The sequence below is a fragment of the Cetorhinus maximus genome, chromosome 5 (genome assembly GCF_964194155.1).
Source record: "Cetorhinus maximus chromosome 5, sCetMax3.hap1.1, whole genome shotgun sequence".
Lineage (NCBI taxonomy): Eukaryota > Metazoa > Chordata > Chondrichthyes > Lamniformes > Cetorhinidae > Cetorhinus > Cetorhinus maximus.
The window spans coordinates 91,439,753-91,462,305 of record NC_135883.1 but is presented as its reverse complement, the minus strand read 5'-3'; the positions used below and the strand labels follow the sequence as shown (position 1 = coordinate 91,462,305).

The window sequence follows — 22,553 nt, the reverse complement described above, 5'->3', positions numbered from 1 at the left end:
GGAAAATAGGTGGAGGAACATGAAAACTGAACTGTGTATGAGAGAGTGCAATAAATTGCACAATTAATGTTAATGTAAGGAGAGAAGCCACAAAGTGATATCAAGTTACCTTGAGGTCTGCATGTGAACTCAGTTTCTGTTGCAGCACCTCTTAACCTTTACCAGACGCCTGTGATTAAACTGAGACAGTTTGAGGAGACGTACAAGAGAGTGAATCATCACATTCTGGAAATCTTCCACATCTCATTTAGCTTCCGTATCTACTAGGGGATTTTGCACACAGACAAAACCACTTCAAAAATGGTTTGCAACCTCTATGAAATAGCAAGAGATTTTTGAATAAAATGGGCTTTTGGACACATTAACAAATGGCCACGAACTTGACACAATGCTATCTATCTCTGCTCAGTAAAAAACAGTGTGCTGTCGTGGTAAAGTTAGGGAATATCTGTAATAGAAACAGAAAATGCTGGAAAAACTCAGCAGCTCTGGTAGCATCTGTGAGAGAGAAACAGAGATAATGTTTCAAGTCCAATATGACTCTTTTTCAGAACATTAGTGTCTGTATTTTGCCCTCCTTCTGCTCTCACATGTCTGATAAGTAAAATAACTGTGTAAAGAGTTAGCAACTTGGGTAACAGGGCGGATTTTCTTCCAGGTGCAAAACAAAGACAAATGTGGATTAGTTAAGAAAAGCCAGCATGGATTTGTTAAGAGCAAATTGCATTTAACAAACTTGCTTGAGTTTTTTGATGAAGTAAATGAGAGGGTTAATGAGGGTCATGTGGTTGATGTGTGTACATGGACTTCCAAAACACATTTGATAAAGTGCCACATAACGGGCTTGTCAGCAAAGTTGAAGCCCAAAGGGACTGTGGCGGCATGGATACAAAGTAGTTTGACAGGAAATGGAGAATAGCAGTGAATGGTTATTTTTTGGGCTGGAGGAAGATATAAAGTGGGATACCCAGGGGTAGCTGTTAGGGCCGTTGCTTTTCTTGATCTGTATTAATTAACTACATTTTGGTGTACTGGCCACGGTTTCAAAATATGAGAGTGACAAAAACTTGGAAGCATTCTGAGTTGTGATGAGAAGAGTAGCATTCAAGAGGGCATAGACAGGCTGCTGGAATGAGCAGACAAGTGGCAGATAAAATTTAATGCAGAGAAGTGTGAAGTGATAGATTTTGGTAGGAAGAATGAGGAGAGGCAATACAAAATGAAGAATACAATTCTAAATGGGGTGGAGTAGCAGAGATCCTGGGATATATGTGCAAAAGTTATCGAATGTGGCAGGACTGGTTGAGAAAGCCAAATGGGATTCTTGACTTTGTAAATAGAAGCATAAAGTGTTAAAGCAAGGCAGTTATTGTAAAACTGTATAAAACCCTGGTTTGGCCTTGACTGGAGTATTGTGCGCCACATCTGGGCACCACATTTTAGGAAGGATGTGAAGGTATTGGAGAGGGTGTAGAAAAGATTCACAGGAGTGTTTCCAGGGATAAGGGACTTCAGTTACATGGATAGATTAGAGAAGCTGGGGTTGTTCTCTTTGGAGAATAGAAGATTCAGAAGAGTTTTGACAGAGATTTTCAAAAGCATTGAGGGGTCTGGATAGAGTAGATAGGGAGAAACTGTTCCAGTTGGCAGAAAGGTCAAGTACCAGAGGACACAGATTTAAGGTGATAAAATTCTAACATTCCATGTTTTGAAGGGAAAGTTAGAGAGTCAGTGCAAAGGGGACTGAGCAGTTGCACTAATGACTGTCCCCCAACAGCATCAGCTCTTTAGAAATGCAGCTTGTGAGGGAGAAAGCTGTCACTGATTAGTTCTCAAATTAACCCTGCACTAGCTTCAGTCCCTGCAGTCCAATGTGCAAAGCAAGACTGCAGAGTTATTTGCTAATGAGCTTTCCCAATGTCTTATTAGCACTAAGATACATTGTGAAACCTTAAAGTAAAATTTATTTGTGCTAATCAGAGTGAAGTATCATGAGTGTTTGACAATAAAACTTTCCATATTTTACACCTGTTGTCTGCACCTCAATTCAAACAGAACAGCCAAAAGTTGATTAAAGTCTATCTATAATGCTCCAACATTTAACTCATATTTTCTCATTCAAATTTTCTCCCTTCTGAGAATGGTCATTCATTTTAGGGCATGGTTCAATGGCAATGACAACCCTCTGATACCTCACCCACATGGTCATTATTCTTGTCTAAACCTGGGAGAGTGTGCATCAAAAGGCTATTTAACTGTGGAGACTATCACATCTAAAACCACACCAATCCTTCCCTTTAATAAGTTAGAGCAGCAATTTGGGGTAACTTCTCCTTCTTGGCTAGGATCCACTAAAGTTGAAGTTTTTTAAAAAATTATTCATTCATGGGATGTGAGCATCACTGGCTAGGCCAGCATTTATTACCCATCCCTAATTGCCCTTGAGAAGGTGGTGGTGAACTGCTTTCTTGAACCGCTGAAGTCTGTGTGCTGTAGGAACACCCACAGTGCCGTAAGGAAGGGAGTTCCAGGATTTCAACCCAATGACAATCGCCTTCCAGCGCTCTGCCTGATATCAGCTAACTTAGGATCCCAGGAATTGAATGGGATGTCTGCTGGTATGCTTGGTTTAGCAACATGCCCCCCAGGTACTGCATTTACCTGAGGGAACATTGAGGGAGCCACCAACAATGTACCTGACCCTTTCCTCAGAAAAAATACGCTCTGTTGATATTATACAAATGTGAATTCTCATGCACCAACCAATATCATGAATTGTCTGATTGCCAATTTGTGTTGACTTATGGGTGCTATACATTTGAACATGCCTGTAGTCGTTTGAAGCTATCAAAACTTGCTTCGTGTTAGAGCATCATAGTTTCAATGCTGCATGACCGAGACCTAACTTAATGTTCTATTGCATTCTTAAGCGTGTAACGGAGTTTATTACTTTAGTCCAAGGTGGTGACAATATCATTGCAATGGGCTCCAGTGCCTGTTTAGGTTGGGGGAAAACACAGCCAGGGATGGCTGCTCCCAATTGCTATTCAATGAGCCTGCTGGAAAATGTGGACAGCAGATGAGGACAGGATCAGTGTCAGCTGTTCACAGCTTGTTGACGCCCACCCACCAAAGTTCAAACCTAACGAAAGACCACTTCTGCGGGGTACTGGACATACCATGGAGCAATACCCCAGGCTGAGTTAGCCCCTTTAGAAGGGAAGGGGAGAAATTTGGGAACAAAAGAGTCAAAGATAAGTGTAATGGTGAGCTTTTCATGTTATTATGCATTCTTTTTAAACATGATCGGTGGGTTGTCTCAGGATAATTGTTGAGATAACCCACCTATTGCTTTGATTATTTTACTAAAGCTTTATTCTTTTCTCAAGACGGCAATTGTGCAACTGCAGGTAAATTCTATTTAGCTAGCAATTGGTATTTCACAATGCAGACTATTAATCTGGTTTACTGCTGTTCATAGAACCTAATCCCAATTGGGATTTGATTCTAATAAAAAAAAATCAAACACTGAACACATTTCTGCCATTGAAATTTGGCTCAGAATTTCAAATACCTCAAGATATTGTCTTTAGCAAACTCTAGGCCCAGGGCTAAGATTGCGCTATCAATTAGTCTTGAAGGCAAAAGCAGTAAGAGACCAAACATCAACCAGCATATACCTAAAAGACACTACCAAATTTTAGGCAAAGTACATAATTTTTTAAAGAAAATTCAGGAGATGAGTTCCACAGTTAATACATGGAATTGTGACCCCGCTCCTTTTGCACACATTTGGGATTTTGTCATAAATTAGTGAACAGCGGCAATCTTATCCCAACATTTCAAATTATAGGCTTTCTCAAAATCAAGTCTTAAATGGATTTAAATGTGCAAAGAAATACCGGTAAATCTTTTTAGATGAGCAATATCAATGTTTTCAAAGTAAGGGCCTTAAAGTTCAAGGCCTGTCACATGAGATTTACACTCAACCTGTAAAACCAACATATAATTAAGTCTTTACTATTATAAAAATGAAGGACAGGAAAGCATAGTCTTCATTAAAACATGCTTAGTTTCTATTTAAATGAGGCACGTCTGGAACAGAACCACTATTCACTAATTCACCTCAACTAGCACACTGTCTTCACAATCTCTACTAACAAGCACAGAATATGTCTCCAGCTTTAGTTTTCTTATCTTTGTCAATTCTCGTGCTCAGATTGCTCACTTCTGTGAACACTGTAGTTAGTCTTGAATCGTACACTGAGCAGCCACTTTGCTGGTAGGAACATCCCACTCCAGCTGCTGCTTTCTTATTCAGCAAAAATAAATCTGCTTACTGAATGAGGATTTCTTTCAGTTTGCTTTTTACCTGTTTGTTTGCTGCAGTTTATAAATCCGGTCTTGTAGTCTGAAATTACTCTACCCCACATAGCGAATGGTTAAATGAGACCAAAAGTAATCCAGAATTGACCATAAAAGTACGGAATTCAGTTCCTTAATACTCCTTCGAAACAGTGTCCTACTTGAGGTCCATTTTGTAGGATTGTCTACGGATGTGAATCCTGAGGGTGAAGTAAACAGATTTTTCTAGTTTCCTGCTGCTGTAATCCTGAGGATATCATGCAGCCCCCCCCCCGCCCCCCCGCACCCCCCCCTCCCTGAGCTGCTTCGATACACTGATACAGACAGCCTGGCGGTATTGCTAGGATGTGATCTCACTCTGAGCTGCACTGTGTTCACTGACAAATTCAATAGAGCTGAATCTCCTCCCACAAACCTCTGGGCTGCCACTTATTAGCTTAGCCTGTAAGCCTTTACGGGCTGCCAAGAGCAGAAAAAAAATCAACCAGTCCTAAAAGATTTGGAAGTTTTTTTTCACACATGGTTTCCAGTTTTATACATCGTTATACTGCTAGCGCTTATCTGCAGCAGTTAAATGTAGTAGAGGGTTTCCAGTGGGGATTGTTTCTTTATTTTGGTTGCCTGTGCTCTAACGTCCACCTCCAGGCAGTACTTCATTTTGTCATGCATCTGCTGCATAATACATCATATTAATTTCTCCTCAGTCTGTGGATATCATTCCGAGCTCCAATGGAAAGTGCACAGATTATGGAGGCTCCCTCTGAACTATTATGATTTGTCATATGGCTCCACTTTATAAGAATTACTCAGATGAATTCCCCAGTTCTCCCTACTACAGAGCTAACCAACTTGGGAAGGTAAGATCACATTTTTTAACGATGTGAGCATTGGCTTTGTATTGTACAATAAGTAGTGCATTTATCAAATTACTTTTGAAAACTCACACACATGAATTCAATTGACACAAATTACAAAATGAATTTGGAATTTGACTAATGGTGCGATGTAAGAGGATAACACACAATAATCTGTTATCCATTAATTTCATTGCAAATTTCACAAATATTACTCTTTGTAAGGACCCTCTGTGAACAACCCTGACCAAAGTTCACCTGGGGCAAGGGAATTCTACATAAAATTTCATTTTTTAATTTCTTATTTTTACATTTTTTATCTTTTTATTTGATGTACCTTCTCAGAATTTCCCCTGAAATTGGCCGCAGGGTTTGTACCATTTGCTAGGCATCAGTGTGGTAATTAGGCTAACTGAATAAATAAAATCAGCAAGAGAAGTATTAGAACAGAAGACGCCAAAGTTTAGAGGAATGAAAGAGCACAGACCCCAGATTACAAGGCGCTTAACAGGAGTGTTATCAAACAATCTACCCTGCTCCACCAAAACACATAAGGAGATATCCGTGCAGATGACCAAAAGCTTGCTGAAAGAGAGTGATTTTAAGAATTACCATAAAGAAGAAAAGAGAGGTGGAGAAGTTTAAGGAGGGAATTCCAGAACTTCAGCTCTTGATGGTTGTCAATGACGAAGCAATTAAAATCAAGGATGCTCAAGAGGCCAGAATTAGAGGAGTGCAGATACCTTGGGGCATTGTAGGGCTAGAGGAAATTACAGAGATTGGTGGGGTGAGGCATGAAGGGATTTGAATTGAGGATGAGTAATTTTAAAATTCAGGCATTGCTTAACCAGGAGCTAATGTAGGTTAGTGAACACAGGTATGAGGGCATGGCAGCAGAGTTTTGAATGACCTCAAATTTACTGATGAAGAAGTGAGGGGTTAGATAGAAGTGTATGGGAATAGTCAAGCCTATTGAGATGGAACAAAGGCATGGATGAGGATTTCAGCAGCAGATGAGCTGATTCAGGTTCAGAGTTGGGCAATTTTATAGAGATGGAAATAGGCAGCCATAGTGTATGTGGTTAGAAGCTCATCTTGGAGTCGAATATGACACCAGGGTGGCGAATGCTGAGGGCCACAACCCACTGCTCTCACCTCCGATCCCCCACCCCACGATTCCCCCTCCCACCATCACTTACCTATGGCCTGGGATCCAGCTTCCACAAATAGGAATAGGTTTTCCTTTTCTATCTGTCCAGACCCCTCATGATTTTGAAGACCTCTACCAAATCTCCTCTCAACCTTCTCTTCTCTAATGAGAACAGCCCAGCTTCCCCAATCAATCCATGTAACTGAAATCCCATATCTCTAGAACCATTCTCGTAAATCTTTTCTGCACCCTCTCTGATCTCCAGAAACCAGAAACAAGTAAGTTGCTTAGTGCTCCTGACCCCATTGCTCCCACCCAAATATAGTCAAGCCATAAACCTGGATGTATTAATACATTCCTCCCACAAGCACCTTACAATCGAAATCTGCAATAAGATACGTGTAAATGCATTTTTTGGAGCAAAGGAGGTCGGAGCAAGACTGCAGCTGGATGGATGAATAAGGGCGTTCGATCAACTATAATGTCTTAGAAGGAGATATATGATTTGGAAGAATCACTATGATACAAATATTTAAAAGGAAACTATATTAAAAGCTAAATTAGCTTAAGTTGGGAAGTCACCAGGTGTGGTCAACATTGAAGATTACTAAAGAATGAAATAGCAGAAGCATTAACTATGATTGTGCAACATTCTTCCAAAAAGGAACTTGTACTAAAGAACTATAGATGGTCAATCTGTTTCAAACTGGGAAAGGGTTAAGTCATGTAACTATAGATCAATTAGATGATGAATCAAAATAAAACTTCTAGGAACCATAATAAGTGATATGATTGGTGAAGAAAGATACGGGCTAATCAGGGATATGGATTTACAAGGGGCAGGTCATAATGATTAACTTAATTGAATTAACTTAAGGCAATTGCTGATCATGTAGACAAAAGTGAATGCAATGAAAGTGGTATTTATGGACGTTTAAAAAGTGCTTGATAAAGTGCCACACAAGAAACTTGTGCAGATTAAGACACAAGGGGTGAGAAATTGGCTTCAGTAGTGCTCATTTTCTGGGTGCTACGAATGCCTTTAGCTATCCAACATGGCATCCAGGGCATACATGCACACTTTTGATGTGAAGCATGCCAGACACCATCATGGTGAAGGCATTAGTTCCTCCCCAATTGCCATCTGCCAGAAATGTGCAGAGCAGGCAGACTATTGTGTCAATCGGCGTTCAGGGAGAAGAGCCCAAGCTACTAGAAAAGGGATGAGGAGCAGTGAGAGAAACACTCTCAGCAGGAGGCCATATCTGTTCGGAGCGTTCAGAGAGCAATTTTCTTTCCTGAACTCAGTGAAAAACAGTATGTGAGACACCAGTGTTTCAGTAAGGAGTTCCCCATGGAAATCTATCAACTGTTGCAGCCACAACTGCAATCCTAGAGCACGAGGATGTCATTGCGAGTGGCTGTGAAAGTGACCATGGTGATGAACCTTTATGCACCTGGCTCCTTTCAGATGGATGCATTAGCAACATCTCGCAGTCTGTCATCCGCTGTTGTAGAAGTGAGGTCACTGAGGCTCTCTATTCAAAGAAAAACAATTTTGTCTCATTCTCTCTTGCCAAGCAGGCAGAGCAAGCATGAGGGCTTGCTAGGATTGATGGCTTTCTCATGGTCGAGTGCTACTGACTGCACACACATTGCTTTGTTGGTGTTGCATGTTAACTCTGCTGTGTACTGGAACAGAAAGGGATTCCACTCCCTTAATGTCCAGCTGATGTATGGCCAGAGGCAGTGCATCATGCAATCACAATGCCTTACTTCTGCTGAAATTCTGTATTTCAGCCAGCATGGAAAACCAAAGGTCAGCTATTGATGATAAGAGCTACCCACTGACGAGATGGCTGATGACTCCGGAGCACAATCCATGCATGCATGAATATCAGGTATATAACATCAGGTATGTTGCAAGAAATGTGATGTGGCAGACAATTGGCATGCTGAAGCAATGATTCTGCTGCTTGGGCCATTCTGGAGGAGACCTGCAGAACTGGGCTGAGTGGGTCTTAATACATATTTGGTAGTATGCTGCATGCTGCACAACTCATCATCAAGAAGGACCGCACTTGCCACCAGCTATCAGGTGAGAAGCTGAGATGCAGGAGCATAAGGAGGAAGAGCAAGGGAGACAGCAACCTAGAAACCCCTTTCTTCACAGGCTGTATGTGAATAACTCATTCAAGTTCAAGACTAATGACTGCAAACCCAATTTCCCATTCACAAACAGTCCTACAACTTGCCTCCCCTGTGTCACAATCATTACTTGGCCACAATCCCAAAATAAAAGACACCACAAAATAAACATTCCAAACCTAATTTAGAAATGAAATTATGCTATATTGCATACTAATGTAAACTAATCACACTTATACATCCCCTTAGTGCCTTTTTTCTGTGCCTTTGCATGTCGTAGTGCTCCTGCTGCCCCAGTAGCTGTAGCATGGCTGATGAAAGACTGCTGACTCAGATTGAGGGAGACTGCAGATGGCCTTGGAGGACGACCTCAAGCAGCTCTAGGCTTTGGACTGCATTATCTTGGCATGGGCAGCAGCAATCAGGGCTGGCTGGCTAGCAGGCAACATCGGGGGTACAGGCTGAGTGTCGGGAAGCTGGTGAGGGGAGGGCAAAAGCTAACTTCCTGAGAGAGGACAGCAGGTTCATGCCCAATGGAGAGACTGTCAGATAAAAGCAAAATACTGCAAATGCTGGAAATCTGAAACAAAAACAAAAATAGCTGGAAAAACTCAGCAGGTCTGACAGCATCTGCGCTGAGGAATACAGTTAACGTTTTGAGTCCGTATGACTCTCCATCAGAACGGGGAGACTGTCAGTATCCCTGGACAACTTCTCAGCAATCTGTTGGTAGACCAATTGCTGGACTATTGTGAAAACCTGCAAGTCCCTTTGAACTCTGGTATCTGCAGTGATGATGGCAGCGGTCTAAGCATGAGAGCAGTCTAAACTTGCATGGCAGCAACGAGATCTTGAATTACTTCAGAGTGAGATTGCATGAGAGCAGTTCTGATGCTGCATAGCTTCAGTTTGAGTTTCCACTGCAACGCTCACACTGTTAGTGCAAGCTGCTTGTGCTACAATGGAAGGGGTGACATTGGCTATGAGATGCTGCATCATGGTTGTATCTACAAGTGAACCAATGGAGCTGGCCGCTACTTCCATGCTGGAAAAGGATGGACACTAAGCTCTGCACCAAGGACTCCTCTATGCTCTGTGACATTAAATACAGACTTTCTAGAGGGCTGCCCAATACACACTGCATTTTGTTTTGTACATTCATCAGCCTTTTGCTGTAGCCTGCCTCATTGAAATCTTCATCCAAGCCCTCTGCAGCAGAACCCATGTGTCAGTTCCCCCTCCAACAATCTGGTACCTCTGCTATCTTTGCCCCTGCCCCTGTCTGCCCAATGTCTCACTACATGCGGATCAATTTCTGTTCTATCTTCATCATTATTGTGTTCTTGCCTAACCAAGTTGCATTTCTTGGATATCTGAAAGAAATGCACATGGGTAGGGTTGTGATGTGGGGAGGGGAGAAGTAGGAGGTACAGGCTTACAACATCTGCAGCTTGTCAATAAGAAGATTGTGCAATGAGGAGGAAGTTGGATGTGAGAGAAGGATTAGGTATGAGGATACCATCACCTTTAATGGTTTCAGCCCCACCACTGGCAATAGCTTCAGCAATGGACATTCTAATAACAGCCAGCTCTGTCTCCTCCATGTGGGTTAGGACATACAGGAATGCCTTGCCCCTCTGGTTAGCTCCTGCTGCCTCTAGTTGTGCGCCTCCTTGTCCTGCAAGTGAGACAAGTATGTCAGCAAGTGTCATGCAATGTATTTGGTTGGTTGAAATGATTAAATAGCTGGCAGTGTGTGCAAGCTTTCAGATGTAGGTGTGAGGCTTGTAGCTGTGCTAATTGTGTGAGGTTATGGTGGAGTACGAATGTTGGGTACAAGATTTTTAGTAGGAGAGTGCTGGGGTGTGGGGAATTGAGTAATGTCAGAGATCAAGATGCAGTTGTTAGGATTTTGCATTTAAAGATGAATTCACCAACCTTGATGACATGTGTGAAGTCATTAAATTTCTTGTAGCATTGCATCTAGGTCCGTGGGGCTAGACTCTTGGCATTGGCCTACATGGCTATCTGGCCATTACTGCCATTCTACCATGTGTCTGGAAAGTCTCCTGGCTCCGTCTGACTACAGACTTCACTCCTTTTGACCTCCTCCACCAAGACCTCCAATGCAGCATTGGAAAGCCTGGGTGGCTGTATGTTCATCCAATTGTCTGCCTTTTCCAGGTCAGAATCAGTCCCCACCGGATTTCCAGCACCTGCTGTAGCCACATACAGCTCCCCTATAAGAAGTGCAGGCTAGCTTTAAGTAATACTAGTAAGTGTCAATTTTGGCCCCCCTGCTGATATGTGCTGCCAATGAATAGTGCATTTAGTGCTGACTATATACATGGAATCATATAAATGGACAATCAGCATGAAGGTGGCATTCTGCCTGTATTACATCCAATAAGTGTGAGTTAACTGTGTATCGTGATCTCCAGATCTAGTTTTAAGGCCTATCCAATTCAGCCCCCAAGGTTTTAAAGGCATACTGGTAATGTGAATAGAGCAGTGGCTAAAGGATACAGAAAATAAAAGCAAGTTATTTTCTCCACAGTGTAGCATAATATAGCGAGAGAAGTTCCCTAGGGTTTGTATTAGAACCTCTCATGTTCTCTATTCACAGAAATCATTTGGCATGGACAGGAACTAATATCAACTTTTGCTGACAACACTGATTCAGAAGGCACAGTACACTGTGAAGGACAATACAGGAGACTGAAGAGGACACGCATGAGGTACAGCAAGCTGATAAGTCTAGCTCAATTTAGCTAAGTGTTAAATTACATATTTTGGGAAAAAAGACATTCAAGACATAACCTAAGCTGCCAAGACATAATCGATGCTGCCAGACGTGCTGAGTTTTTCCAGGCTTTTCTGTTTCTGTTTTTGTTTTGGATTTCCAGCATTCGCAGTTCTTTGCTTTTATAACCTAAGCAGTAAATTATAAGCAAAGCAAGATCTACGCCAGAATTTTCCAGCAACCACCCCCCCAACCCCCTCCTGGGGGGGACGGCAAGCTATTGAAATCTCCGTTCACGTCGATGGGACCGGAAGTTCCTGCCGGCGTGAGGGACTGGAAAATTCCGGCCCTTGTGTTCGGATGGGCAGATACATTAGAGTCGGATTGTTGGTGGTAAAAATTTAAAAGAGTCAATGGTATTCTGGAAGTTTTATAGGGTGAAATTGAATACAAATGCAAGGAGGTAATGATGCATCTGCACGATCTGGGAAGCCAAAGGCCGGGATACCGTGCAGAAGCAAAGTATTGTGGATGCTGGAAATCTGCAATAAAAACTGATAATGCTAGAAATATTCAGCAGGTTGGTAGTGTCTGTGGAGAGAGAAACAGCATTAACTCTTCCAAAAGGTCATTGACCCGAAAGGTTAACTAGCTTCTCTCCCCACAGATGCTGCCAGACCTGCTGAGTATTTCCATCATTTTCAGTTTTGATTTGGGATACCTTACATTGCTTTGGTTGTGTATTACAAGAAGGATGCACAATGTAATTTCACTAGTATGCTACTAGGCATGAGAAGATGTAATTAAAATATACACAAGATGACAAATTATTACATACTTGGGTATGAGGAAGGCAGTTTGGCTCATCTTAAATCACTCCCTCTTGTTACATCCAGTTATTTCTTATATGATTCCAGATTTTTTGCCTCCACCATTCTGTTTGCAAGTTTATTCCAAGTGTTGATCTGCAAGATGACCCTCCTGATATTGGTCAAAAAGTTACCATTTACTAGTTTAAACTTTTGTACCTATAGTCCTACTCTTACATTTAAAATAATATTCCAGTTAACTTTTGCCATACTATTTGCTATCTTGTATTCCTCTATAAAATCACCTCTCAAATGTCTCTTTTTCAGGCTGAAAAACTCAAGTCGCTCCAGTCTTTTCTCATAACTCAGAGCCCTGACCCCAGGGACTCTCATGATTGACACCAATCATTAATGGCCTTGATATTTCCTAGCTCTTGGCTCTCTGAATCAAGGAATAAACTCTTCCAATTATCCTTATCAGCATCTTTAAACAGCTCCTGGAAAATTCCAGGACTACTATAATGAAAAATGAGCATTTAAGTTCCAAAGGCATAGCTGATGGAAGCAGAGGAGAAAGAGGATGGCTCATCAGGAAAATACACCTTGTACTGTGGTACCAAGCCATACAGACCAAAAGGTCCCACTATTGATTATTCTTGGAGAGGGAGGTATTTTAATTGGGAGAGGGTTTTAAGCGGATGGGATTAGGAGTAAGGTTATTGGTAAAACCCTCTCCTGGGTGGCATCAATTTGGGGTGTGTTCTCTTTTAATTTTGGGGCATCTTTTACATCCCACTGACCAGCTGCCTACCTAAAGCGTAAAGAGATAGCTGGCCGGCTATTAGCAGGCAAAGATCAGTTAGTCCAGAGGTCACCCACTGGTACTCAGGTAAAGTTGTGGGTGGGTTTCAGCAGATTGATGAAGATGGGAAGGCCTGGAGCCTGGGCAGCACAGGCCAAGGCTTTCTGTGCACTCCTGCTGTTCCTGACCCGACAGATACACATTTAAAACTTGCCTTTTAGAGCCTGTGCTTTTTCCCTGCTAGGTTTTACCGAGTGGGTGTTAGCAGCACACATCTCATTTTAGGATGAGAGAGGGAGGCAGTGGTGTAGTGGTATTGTCACTGGACTGGAAATCACAACACCCAGGGTAATGCTCTGGGGACCTGGGTTCAAATTCCACCATCTTCCCACCATGGCAGATGGTGGAATTTGAATTCAAATAAAACAAAAATCTGAAATTAAAAGTCTAATGATGGCCATGAAACTACTGCCGATTGTTGTAAAAATTCATCTGGTCCCCTAATGTCCTTTAGGGAAGGAAATCTATCATCCTTACCTGGTCTGGCCTACATGTGACTCCAGACCCACAGCAATGTGGTTGACTCTTAAAATGCCCTCTGAACAAGGGCAATTAGGTATGGGCAATCAATGCTGGCCTAGCCAGCAATGCCCACATCCCATGAACAAATTAAAAAAAGGACTTGTATGAGATCAAAGGACTGCAATTTCCATTCATTAATGAGGTTCCTACCAGAATAGGGCAGGCACTTCAGCTGTCTGAAATAAGGACTCATTTAAAGCAGAAGTGGGCACAGTTGAATTACCAGTTATGGGTAAGTCAATTTTTACTGAATTGCTGCCCTGTACCCACCAGGTAGGGTGAGTTAACCACACCATCCCCTCCTCTCCACCCACCCAATTACCACCCCTCGCTGTGTTGCTTTTGGTTTGATTTCAGCTGGGTAACAGTTTGAGATCCCATTAGCCTCAGTGGCATGGAGCTAAGAAGGAGGAAAAAAATCATCCAGTGTTCCCTCCCGATTGCTAGTTGTTGAAAACTGCATGTGTGAGAATAGCATGGATGGGTGATGACAGGTTAGTATTAGTGGTGAGCTTCACACATAAATAAATGTCCAATGGGTGAGGTACTGGAAGGCTACTGTCATCTATAGAACCATATTTTAACAATGGTCACTTAAGATAGGACTATTGAGTGCCTGAGTATGTGGTACAAGTTTCTCAATAGTCAATGCCCTTTGACTAAATGATTACGACACTTGAAATTAAACTGCAACCAATTTAACATTGGTCTGGAATTTCCTTGCAATTTTCAACATGAGGGTTGCATTTCACCAGTGAGGAACTTCACAGGTAACCGGTCTACCTCAGTTTTACATTGGAGTCTCACTACACAACAATTTTCCATTCATTTGCTCCGCTCTAGAGTTCTGTTCGCTGAAATCTTAAACTCATTAACATAGCTCCACCCCCATGCAAAAGACCAGAGAACACTGATTCCCTGTGTTATCTCCTCTGTCCAAATATTCAAGGGCAGCGTATCCCCAGCTAACCCAAAATGGTCATAACTGAGGAGATTAGGCCTAGGTATAGGTTCCAAAATATATTGCTGGAGTTTGGTTGTGATTTTTTAGTCAATTTTTTTTTTAATTCACTGTATCTGTACCATATTTTCCAAATCTTTCAATGCTTTATTAGGTATCAGAATCTGTAGCATAAAGAGTGAAAAGCTTCCATAATAACAGTTTCTTAAACATACAACAGGTCTCAAACTATTTTTCATATCATCAGTAAGATAAAGAAAGATGTAAAGAAAAAAAAAGGCATCTGCTTCTCCAGGCCCATAATAGTTTCACTGAAGTTGTGTTGCTTTACATCAAGTTTTATGTTCCAGTGTGTGCTAATGAGGTGTGCAGGAAATTTTGGCCTAAGATGCCAATGGCAAGGTTGGCTAAGCATTGGTCTAGATTTCAGTGTAATACCAGCGTAAGTCAGATCAAGGCTTTTAAAGCACAAAAGCACAATTACCAAATGATTCACTTACAGACACTAAGTTCCACAGTCAGAATCAAATCAGATGACCCACTGCGTCTTTCTCACCATTTCACAATATAGTATTACAGGCGCTTGCTCTTCAGTGTCCATGTACAAATTGCAAAAAAAAAACTCCAGCTGTCCCTTTCCTTCAAAACAAACTACTGCTCAAAGTGCAAGGTTTGCTAATGACCCTATGTACCGCTTCTTCGGCGTAAACAGATGCTAAGAGAACTGGCTTAGCACTGAACAGCTGCTTCCTTTAACACTGTTTAGTCCTGTGTTTTCAGCCAGGAGCATAACCAATTCTTTTTGTGAAAGATAAAGTGTAACAGGCAACCCCAGAAGAAGCTGCCTCTTTCGACCTCTGATGGTCTTTGCTAAATCAGCTAATCTCAGATAAGGGATGCCACAATTAGCTTCAGAGCCCTAGGTTAAAAAGGAGAAAAATATCCAGGGTACCTGCACCTAATATTATAAAGTAATGTCTATTGTCAATATAAATATTGGTTGCTGGGTACAGGTAGGACTAGGATCAGCTGTGATGATCTCTGCAGCTGAATAATCTGTAAACCCTTGGGAGGATTCTTCTCTTTGGGTAAGAGCTGTAACAGGGTAGAACTTCGACCTTCCCATCATACCTGCTGCATACCCACCTGATTTTCCCAGTAAGGGTGTATTACATATGCATGATAGAATCCCATGTGGATTCCTGCCATCATGAGACAGAATATCTTCCCCAGGGCAAACACAGTGAATCCTGGCAATGTTGGAATTCCAGAATATCATAAAAGGGACCTTAAAAGGGACAGAAACACACCAAGTGTTACAAAAGAGAGATATCCCCTAGCCAAGTTGTTCCATAAAAAAGTACAACACTGCAATCTACCTGGCAATGTGAAAAATTTCCCAGGTATGTCCTGTATACAAAAGGTAGGACAAATTCAACCCGGCCAATTACTGCCCCCTCAATCTACTATCAATTGTCAATAAAGTGACAGAAGGGGTCATCAACAGTGCTATCAAGTGGCACTAGCTCAACAATAACCTGCTCACTAATGCTCAGTTTGGGTTCCAGCAGGGTCACTCAGCTTCTGACCTCACTACAGCCTTGGTTCAAACGCGGGCAAAAGAGCTGAACTCCAGAGGTGAGGTGGCAGTGACTGCTCTTGACATCAAGGCAGCATTTGACCGAATGTGACACATCAAGGATCCCTAGCAAAACTGGAGTCAATGGGAATCAGGGGGAAAACTCTCTGCTGGTTGGAGTCATACCTAGCACAAAGGAAGGTGGCTGCGGTGGTTGGAGGTCAATCATCTCAGCTCCAGGACATCACTGCAGGAGTTCCTCAGGTTGTGTCCTAGGCCCAGCCATCTTCAGCTGCTTCATCAATGACCTACCTTCCATGATAAGGTCAGAAGTGGGGATGTTCGCTGATGATTTCACAATGTTCAGTGCCATTTAGGATTCATCAGATACTGAAGTCCATGTCCAAATGCAGCATGATCTGGGCAATATCCAGGCTTGGGCTGACAAGTGGCAAGTAACATTCACACCATCAAGGGCCAGATAATGACCATCTCCAACAAAGGAGAATCTAACCATTGCCCATTGACATTACTAGTGCTGAATCCCCCACTGTCAACATCCTGGGGGGTTACCATTGACCAGAAACCAAACTGGACTAGCTATATAAACACTGTGGCTATAAGAGCAGGGCAGAGGCTAGGAATCCTGCGGTGAGTAACTCACCTCATGACTCCCCAAAGCCTGTCCACCATCTATAAGGCACAAGTGAGGAATGTGATGGAATACTCTTCACTTGCCTGGATGACTGCAACTCCAACAACACTCAAGAAGCTTGACACCATCCAGGATAAAGCAGCCTGCTTGATTGGCACCCTGTCTACAGTGTGACCATCTACAAGGTGCACTGCAGGAACTTAACAAGCCTCCTTAGACAGCGCCTTCCAAAACCACAACCACTACCATTTAGAAGGACAAGGGCAGCAGGTGCATGGGAACACCACCACCTGGAAGTCCCCCTCCAAACCACTCACCATCCTGACTTGGAAATATATCACTGTTCCTTCACTGTCACTGGGTCAAAATCCTGGAACTCCCTCTCTAACAGCACTGTGAGTATACCTATACAACATGTACTGCAGCACTTCAAGAAGCCAGCTCACCACCACCCTCTCAAGAGCAATTAGGGATGGGTAATAAATGCTGGTCTAGCCAGCGACACCCACATTCCATGAATGAATATTTTTTAAAAATATTTTTTAAAAATCCAACTGAAGACCTCAGCCAAGACTAGAGTCTTCCACAGGAAAGTGACTATTACAAGGCCTCTTATTCCATAGGGGCGCCTCAGAACCATTCCTTCTGGGGATCATCACCAGTTAGGAGCCCAAGGAAATGATGGTAACAGAGGAAGAAAGAAGGAACAGCTGCTGGGGATCTTGCCCTTACTCCTCCGTCATTTGCAAGCAGCAGATGGGCAAGAGCCTGGCGGCATCAGATGTGGGAAAAGGTAATAAGATAACAATAAGCATTAGCACCCTATTGTTCCACCATTTCTGATGGACTTCCTAACAAAATCAAGCTCACCTGTACAGGAAAGTCCAGTCAATATGCATGAATAATGGTTAATGCAAGGCCCTGCCATGTGCTGAATACTATGGAACCATGCTGCAGTGAGAAATGCTTTCAGGAGAGGACATGAGCAGAGAACATTTGTGCATTAAACCATACAGCCCATGTTGTCACTGTGTGAGATTATGTAAATATAAATGAAAACCGCAAAGGGAAACAATATTTCAAACACTATTCATGTGATTTATTTTACCTGGGGGGTGAGGAAGCATTGTTTCAATTTTATTCAAAGCCATTATATTATAACATATTAGAACTTGCCCTAGAATGCAACATGAGAACATAAGAACGTGAGAAGAAATAGGAGCAAGAGTAGGTCATACGGCTCCTCAAGCTTGCTTCCCAAGAGCTGTTAAATGTCAAAGAAGGGATGTTGCTGCTACAAATATTCTTAGTAAGATATACATTAGTAGCCAATCAGGGAAATCCCACACCAAAGCTTCTTGGGTAAAGTGTTGCTAATGTCACAGCACCACAACCTAACACCGTTTACAGCTATATTATTTGTCTAATGTTTGAAATTTTAATCACTTCAGGTGGAATTTCCATCTGGGTTCTCCCAACCTCCCACTTGTCACTTTGAATATTGGCAGAATCATTGTGATTAGATTCTATGAGACCTTTTGCTAACTCATTTGTGTCTGCTAATCATAAATCTAAATCCTGAGTTCAGGAAAAATGGAACTTGTACTGGCCTAAGAAATTGGCTTACGTAAGCCAACAGCTCAGGGGTAGACTGCAGGCCACATTTTGCAGTGGACCCCTCCCCCTAGCTTGTATAGGCTACATTTAGATATTTTTCTTTCCCGATCTAACAGGACCAACTCTCTGACATAGGTGCATTTCTACAGCAACAGTAGATAGGTAAAATTATATGGTAAAATGGGCTGTCATTGTTAGTTGCTGTGAAGTGAAACTTTAAGGCTTTGACTTGTTCTGTTTTCCAGCTTTAAACTGATGCCAATCCCTTAAGTAAAGCACAGTTGCAAATGTCTGCTCTTCCACCTTAGTTATTAGCAACTTCCTTTGCTTGAGGCACTTCCTGTGACAAGAGTTCTGACTGGAGATGCTCAGTGTTTATGGTGTCATTTCTGCATTATGCTACTTAGACAGGAAATGCACCCCATACGTGATGCAGTAATATCTGCTTTCTTGACCAAATAATCTTCCTCTTCCCCTGATATGTTTTATATTTCTGATGGAAGTTGAGTTTAATATTTCTTGACATTAAATATTTAACAAATTCTTGTTTGCAAATAACTTCCTGACCTAAAAGTTGAGCTTCCTTATATTTATAAAATGTAAAAAGGTAAATATCGTAGTGATGTCTGACATTTTTCCTGTTAGTTATTAACTGTTGCAACACTGAAGTGAAAAAGATGGTTTCCAAAGTTTACATGTAAAGTTTAAATAGTTAAATGTAAAGAGCAATGATGAAGAGAAATGCTTTTACACAGTGAGTTATGATAATCTGGAATGCAATGCCTGAAAGAATGATGAAAGCAGATTCAGTAATAACTTCCAAAATGGAATTGGATAGGTGCTTGAAAAGGAAAAAAGTTGCAAGCTTCTTGTTAAAAGGCAGGTCGGTGGGACTAATTATTTCAGAGTCAATACAAGCATGCCAAGCCAAATGGCTTCCTTAGTTCCTGCATCATCCAATGGACGGAATCTTGTGGCGGCTGCCGGTTAGAGAGCTGGCAAAATCTCCACATTGCCTCTTTCAGGGAAGACCTGTCACATCTTGTTCCACAGGCATTTGACAGGCCAGCAGCGGGTCTCCCCCGGGATCAAGCACCCCGGGGGTGAGAGTCCCACCCGTCAGTGATTGTCTGGCAGCTCTATTGAACATCAGTGCAACTAGGCAGGTGCCTCTTGCTACTATTGGTATAACACCCACTTGAGGCCTAGGATTGCCGCTGGATCCCAGGTCGCAGGTGACCAATGGCAGGTGGGGGTGGGGCAGTGGTGTCAGCAGGCTTCCCCTTTCCTGATGCCAGGGACCCTTCCCCGCCTTCCTCCCGCCCATTCCCACCACCCAACGCCCACCGCCCCCTGCCCAACTCCCACCATCCCATCAGCCTAAAAGCAACCCCAACAGGATTTGCTTGTTGCATTCTTCATATGGCAAGCCCCCACCCACTGCTGGGTTTACCAGTGGCGGTGGGATGAGGCCCTTACCTGGGCATTCATTGTCCATTTAAGGGCCTCAATTGGTGGCAGGGCAGGAAGGTCATCCACAGGTCCTTACCCGCCACCACGAAACTCATTACGGGGTATGGCACAAGATTCTGCCCAATGTTTCTATGAATTTTAGAGCATACTGTCTGCATATGCATAACCATATAGAGTATCTTAAGGAAATGAAGAAAAGGAGGACATCTATATTAAAGCTGAACACCTCTCTCAAAAGTGTTTCAACGCATTCCATGTACAATGAAATACTTTGTAGTACAGTGACTATTCCAAAGCAAGTTTACCAATATTGTAAAGACTGCCTTACCCTTTCTGAGATTTTTATTTTTAGGCAGCATTGCTTAAATAAAATAGAGAAGCACAACAAGTTTATGACTTTTTTTTGGATTTTTAAAGCGACAATAAATGGAAAACCTCCTCTAATTAATAATGTCTGTACTTATCAAAAAGTATCAATGTTCAAAACTGAAAATTTACATAAAACTATTTGTATAAAGTTTATGGGAGAATGTTTATTTTGCTGCAAGCTATATGTGTTATTTGGAACTTGGGGTATAATTGTCACAGTCTGTAGGTCACACTGTGATTAAAATTATAATTGAAGGCAATCAAAAGCTGCGATTACGAAGTACAATGAAATTTATTAAATAGTTTGTTTAGCTTATTGCAACTTTATTGATCCATACATCTTTTGCCACTGGATACTATGCTAACCAATTTGTGTAAAATATTTTTACAAATTTGAATGTTATTAACGATAGGTGGCATCTCCTGAACAACTATAAAGAAGGCAGTAACACTGACTAGCAACTTTGCTTTTCAAATTTCTTAATGCACAGGAATTTCTCTTTCTAAAAGAAGTATTCAAAATGCATGATGCTGGCACTGGAGTGAAAACTGCTTTCTTTCTTTGTCAAAGCGTCATTGACCTGAAATATTAATCCCTATCTTCCTCTTGCTGCAGATGTTGCCTGGCCTGCTAAATACTTCCAGCATTTTCGATTTTCATTGTAGAGTTTCAGTATCTGCAATCTTTTGTGTTTTTGTTTCATTGTTTAAGTCATGGCCAATTCTCTTCCAGGAATGTCTATCTTGAAGAAGTTTTTCTCTTTTCTTCTGGTTTCTGACAAAGTGTCCTGGACCTAAAAGGTTAATCCTGAGGGTCCCCTCTCCACAGATACTGCCCAACCAGTTTCAGCTGTTTTCATTACTGCTTCTTTGTGCTGTGGGTACCATATATTTCCCAGAACATCTGAGATTCCTGGATGTATTGCTCACGTTGCATTTGTTTTTTGAGCTTTATAGTGGATAGGGATTTCTCTTTCTAAAAGACCTTCTTACGATGTATGATGCTGGCATTAGAGTGAAAACTGTTCCCTTTGATCTGACAAAGGGTCATTGACCTGAAATGTTAACCCTAGCTTCCTCTCTCTACATATGTACACATTAAAATGACTCTGTTTTCATGGAAAAGTTAATGACCAGTCTTCTTCTTTGCTTTGGGTAGGATGAAGTGTTGTGTTATGAGTTAGATGTGTTTTATCTACTGGTGTCACTGAGCTCTTTTTTAGTTGTGTGTGACATCCCCGGAGGCAGGGTGTGTGTCATTATTGTTGGCTTTGTGAGTGAGCCATTATGAAGGTTTAAAAAAATAACATGCAGTTTGGAAATCCTGTGATAGATGTATTCTCACCAAAATAATTATGAACACTGCAAGCTCAAGGCATGCAATGATAGTACAGTTTATATTATTGTAATTTTTATTTCCCAACAAATGAAAATAGGATAAGAAACATTTTCTTCCCTTGGGAAACACTGTCCCTTAAAGAAATCTAAAAGGAAAAGAAGTTGCATTTTATAAAGTAGCTTTCATCTCTAAAGGATATCTAACGCATTAGCAATGAAATTCAGTCATTGTTGCGTCAGCAAAAATGGTAGTCGATTTGCACAAAGCAAGATCCCTGGAGACATGGACTCTTTTACAGTCAGCTGAGAATGGCAGAAAAAGCATCAGTTTAACTTCTCAGCCCGGATTTTTGCAGTCGGAAAATGACAGGTGGGACCTGATTCTAGGATTCCCACCTCCATTTCCAGTATCCCTAATTTTTGCTAGTGTGGCATAAGGATGTGAGTAGATGGCTACAATGCTGAGGCAGGCATCTCCTAGCTCCCTGCAATTTTTTTTTGTGGGGTCAGGCCAGAAGCCCTGACTGAGATAATCCTTTTATCAGTTTGGGCTCTCACCAAGCTTTCATATGAGGCCATCCAGTTTGTCTGAAAGAGTTCTTACACCAGTCCACAAGTCTTTAAAAGGTGAAACCTGGATTTTAGTTTCAGTTTTTAGGTAGACAACAGGTCTAAAGCTGTTTGTATACCTGCATTTCTAATGAGTTTCACGACTCTTGGGGAGAAGTTAAAGCAAACCAAAGAGTAGAAAAAACTGCTGTTGCCTAGCAACAGGGGCCCAGAGAGGCAGGCCCCACCCAAACAGAAAAAAACTAAAGAGAAAGCAGTTGGAGTTCAGTTGAAAACAGCTGCCAGGGAGAGACTGGAGCAGAGGGGCAGATAGCAAGTCCCAAACTGACGTTGAAGCCAGGATTCCAGAGAGACTGGACATTGGGAGAGGGAACTGCAGAGTAAGAGCAAATTTCCCAAAAGAACTGAAAGGTCCCAAAATCCAGGAGAGTGGAACAGGAGATCCCAAGTAGACCTTCTAGTCAAAGGAAGGACAGGAACCTTGAAAATGTCCTGTTAAGTGAAGTTAAGAGTGAAGAGCAGAAGAAGGCTCCAAGCT

General features: G+C 41.9%; 1 protein-coding gene across 3 annotated transcripts in view; it reads right to left on the bottom strand.

Moving 5' to 3' along the window:
• The window catches only part of cep85l (centrosomal protein 85L), a 360,923-nt gene that overhangs the window by 325,408 nt on the left and 12,962 nt on the right, over nt 1–22,553 (bottom strand). For 2 of the 3 annotated variants that reach the window (XM_078542191.1, XM_078542193.1), the window contains exon 1: nt 4,373–4,593. The exons of the other annotated variant lie outside the window; for it this stretch is intronic. In XM_078542191.1, coding sequence (XP_078398317.1) covers nt 4,373–4,433 — 61 coding nt within the window. In that variant the 5' untranslated portion in view covers nt 4,434–4,593. Of the gene's footprint in view, nt 1–4,372; nt 4,594–22,553 lie in introns of those variants that run through there. 3 annotated transcript variants of the gene reach the window in all.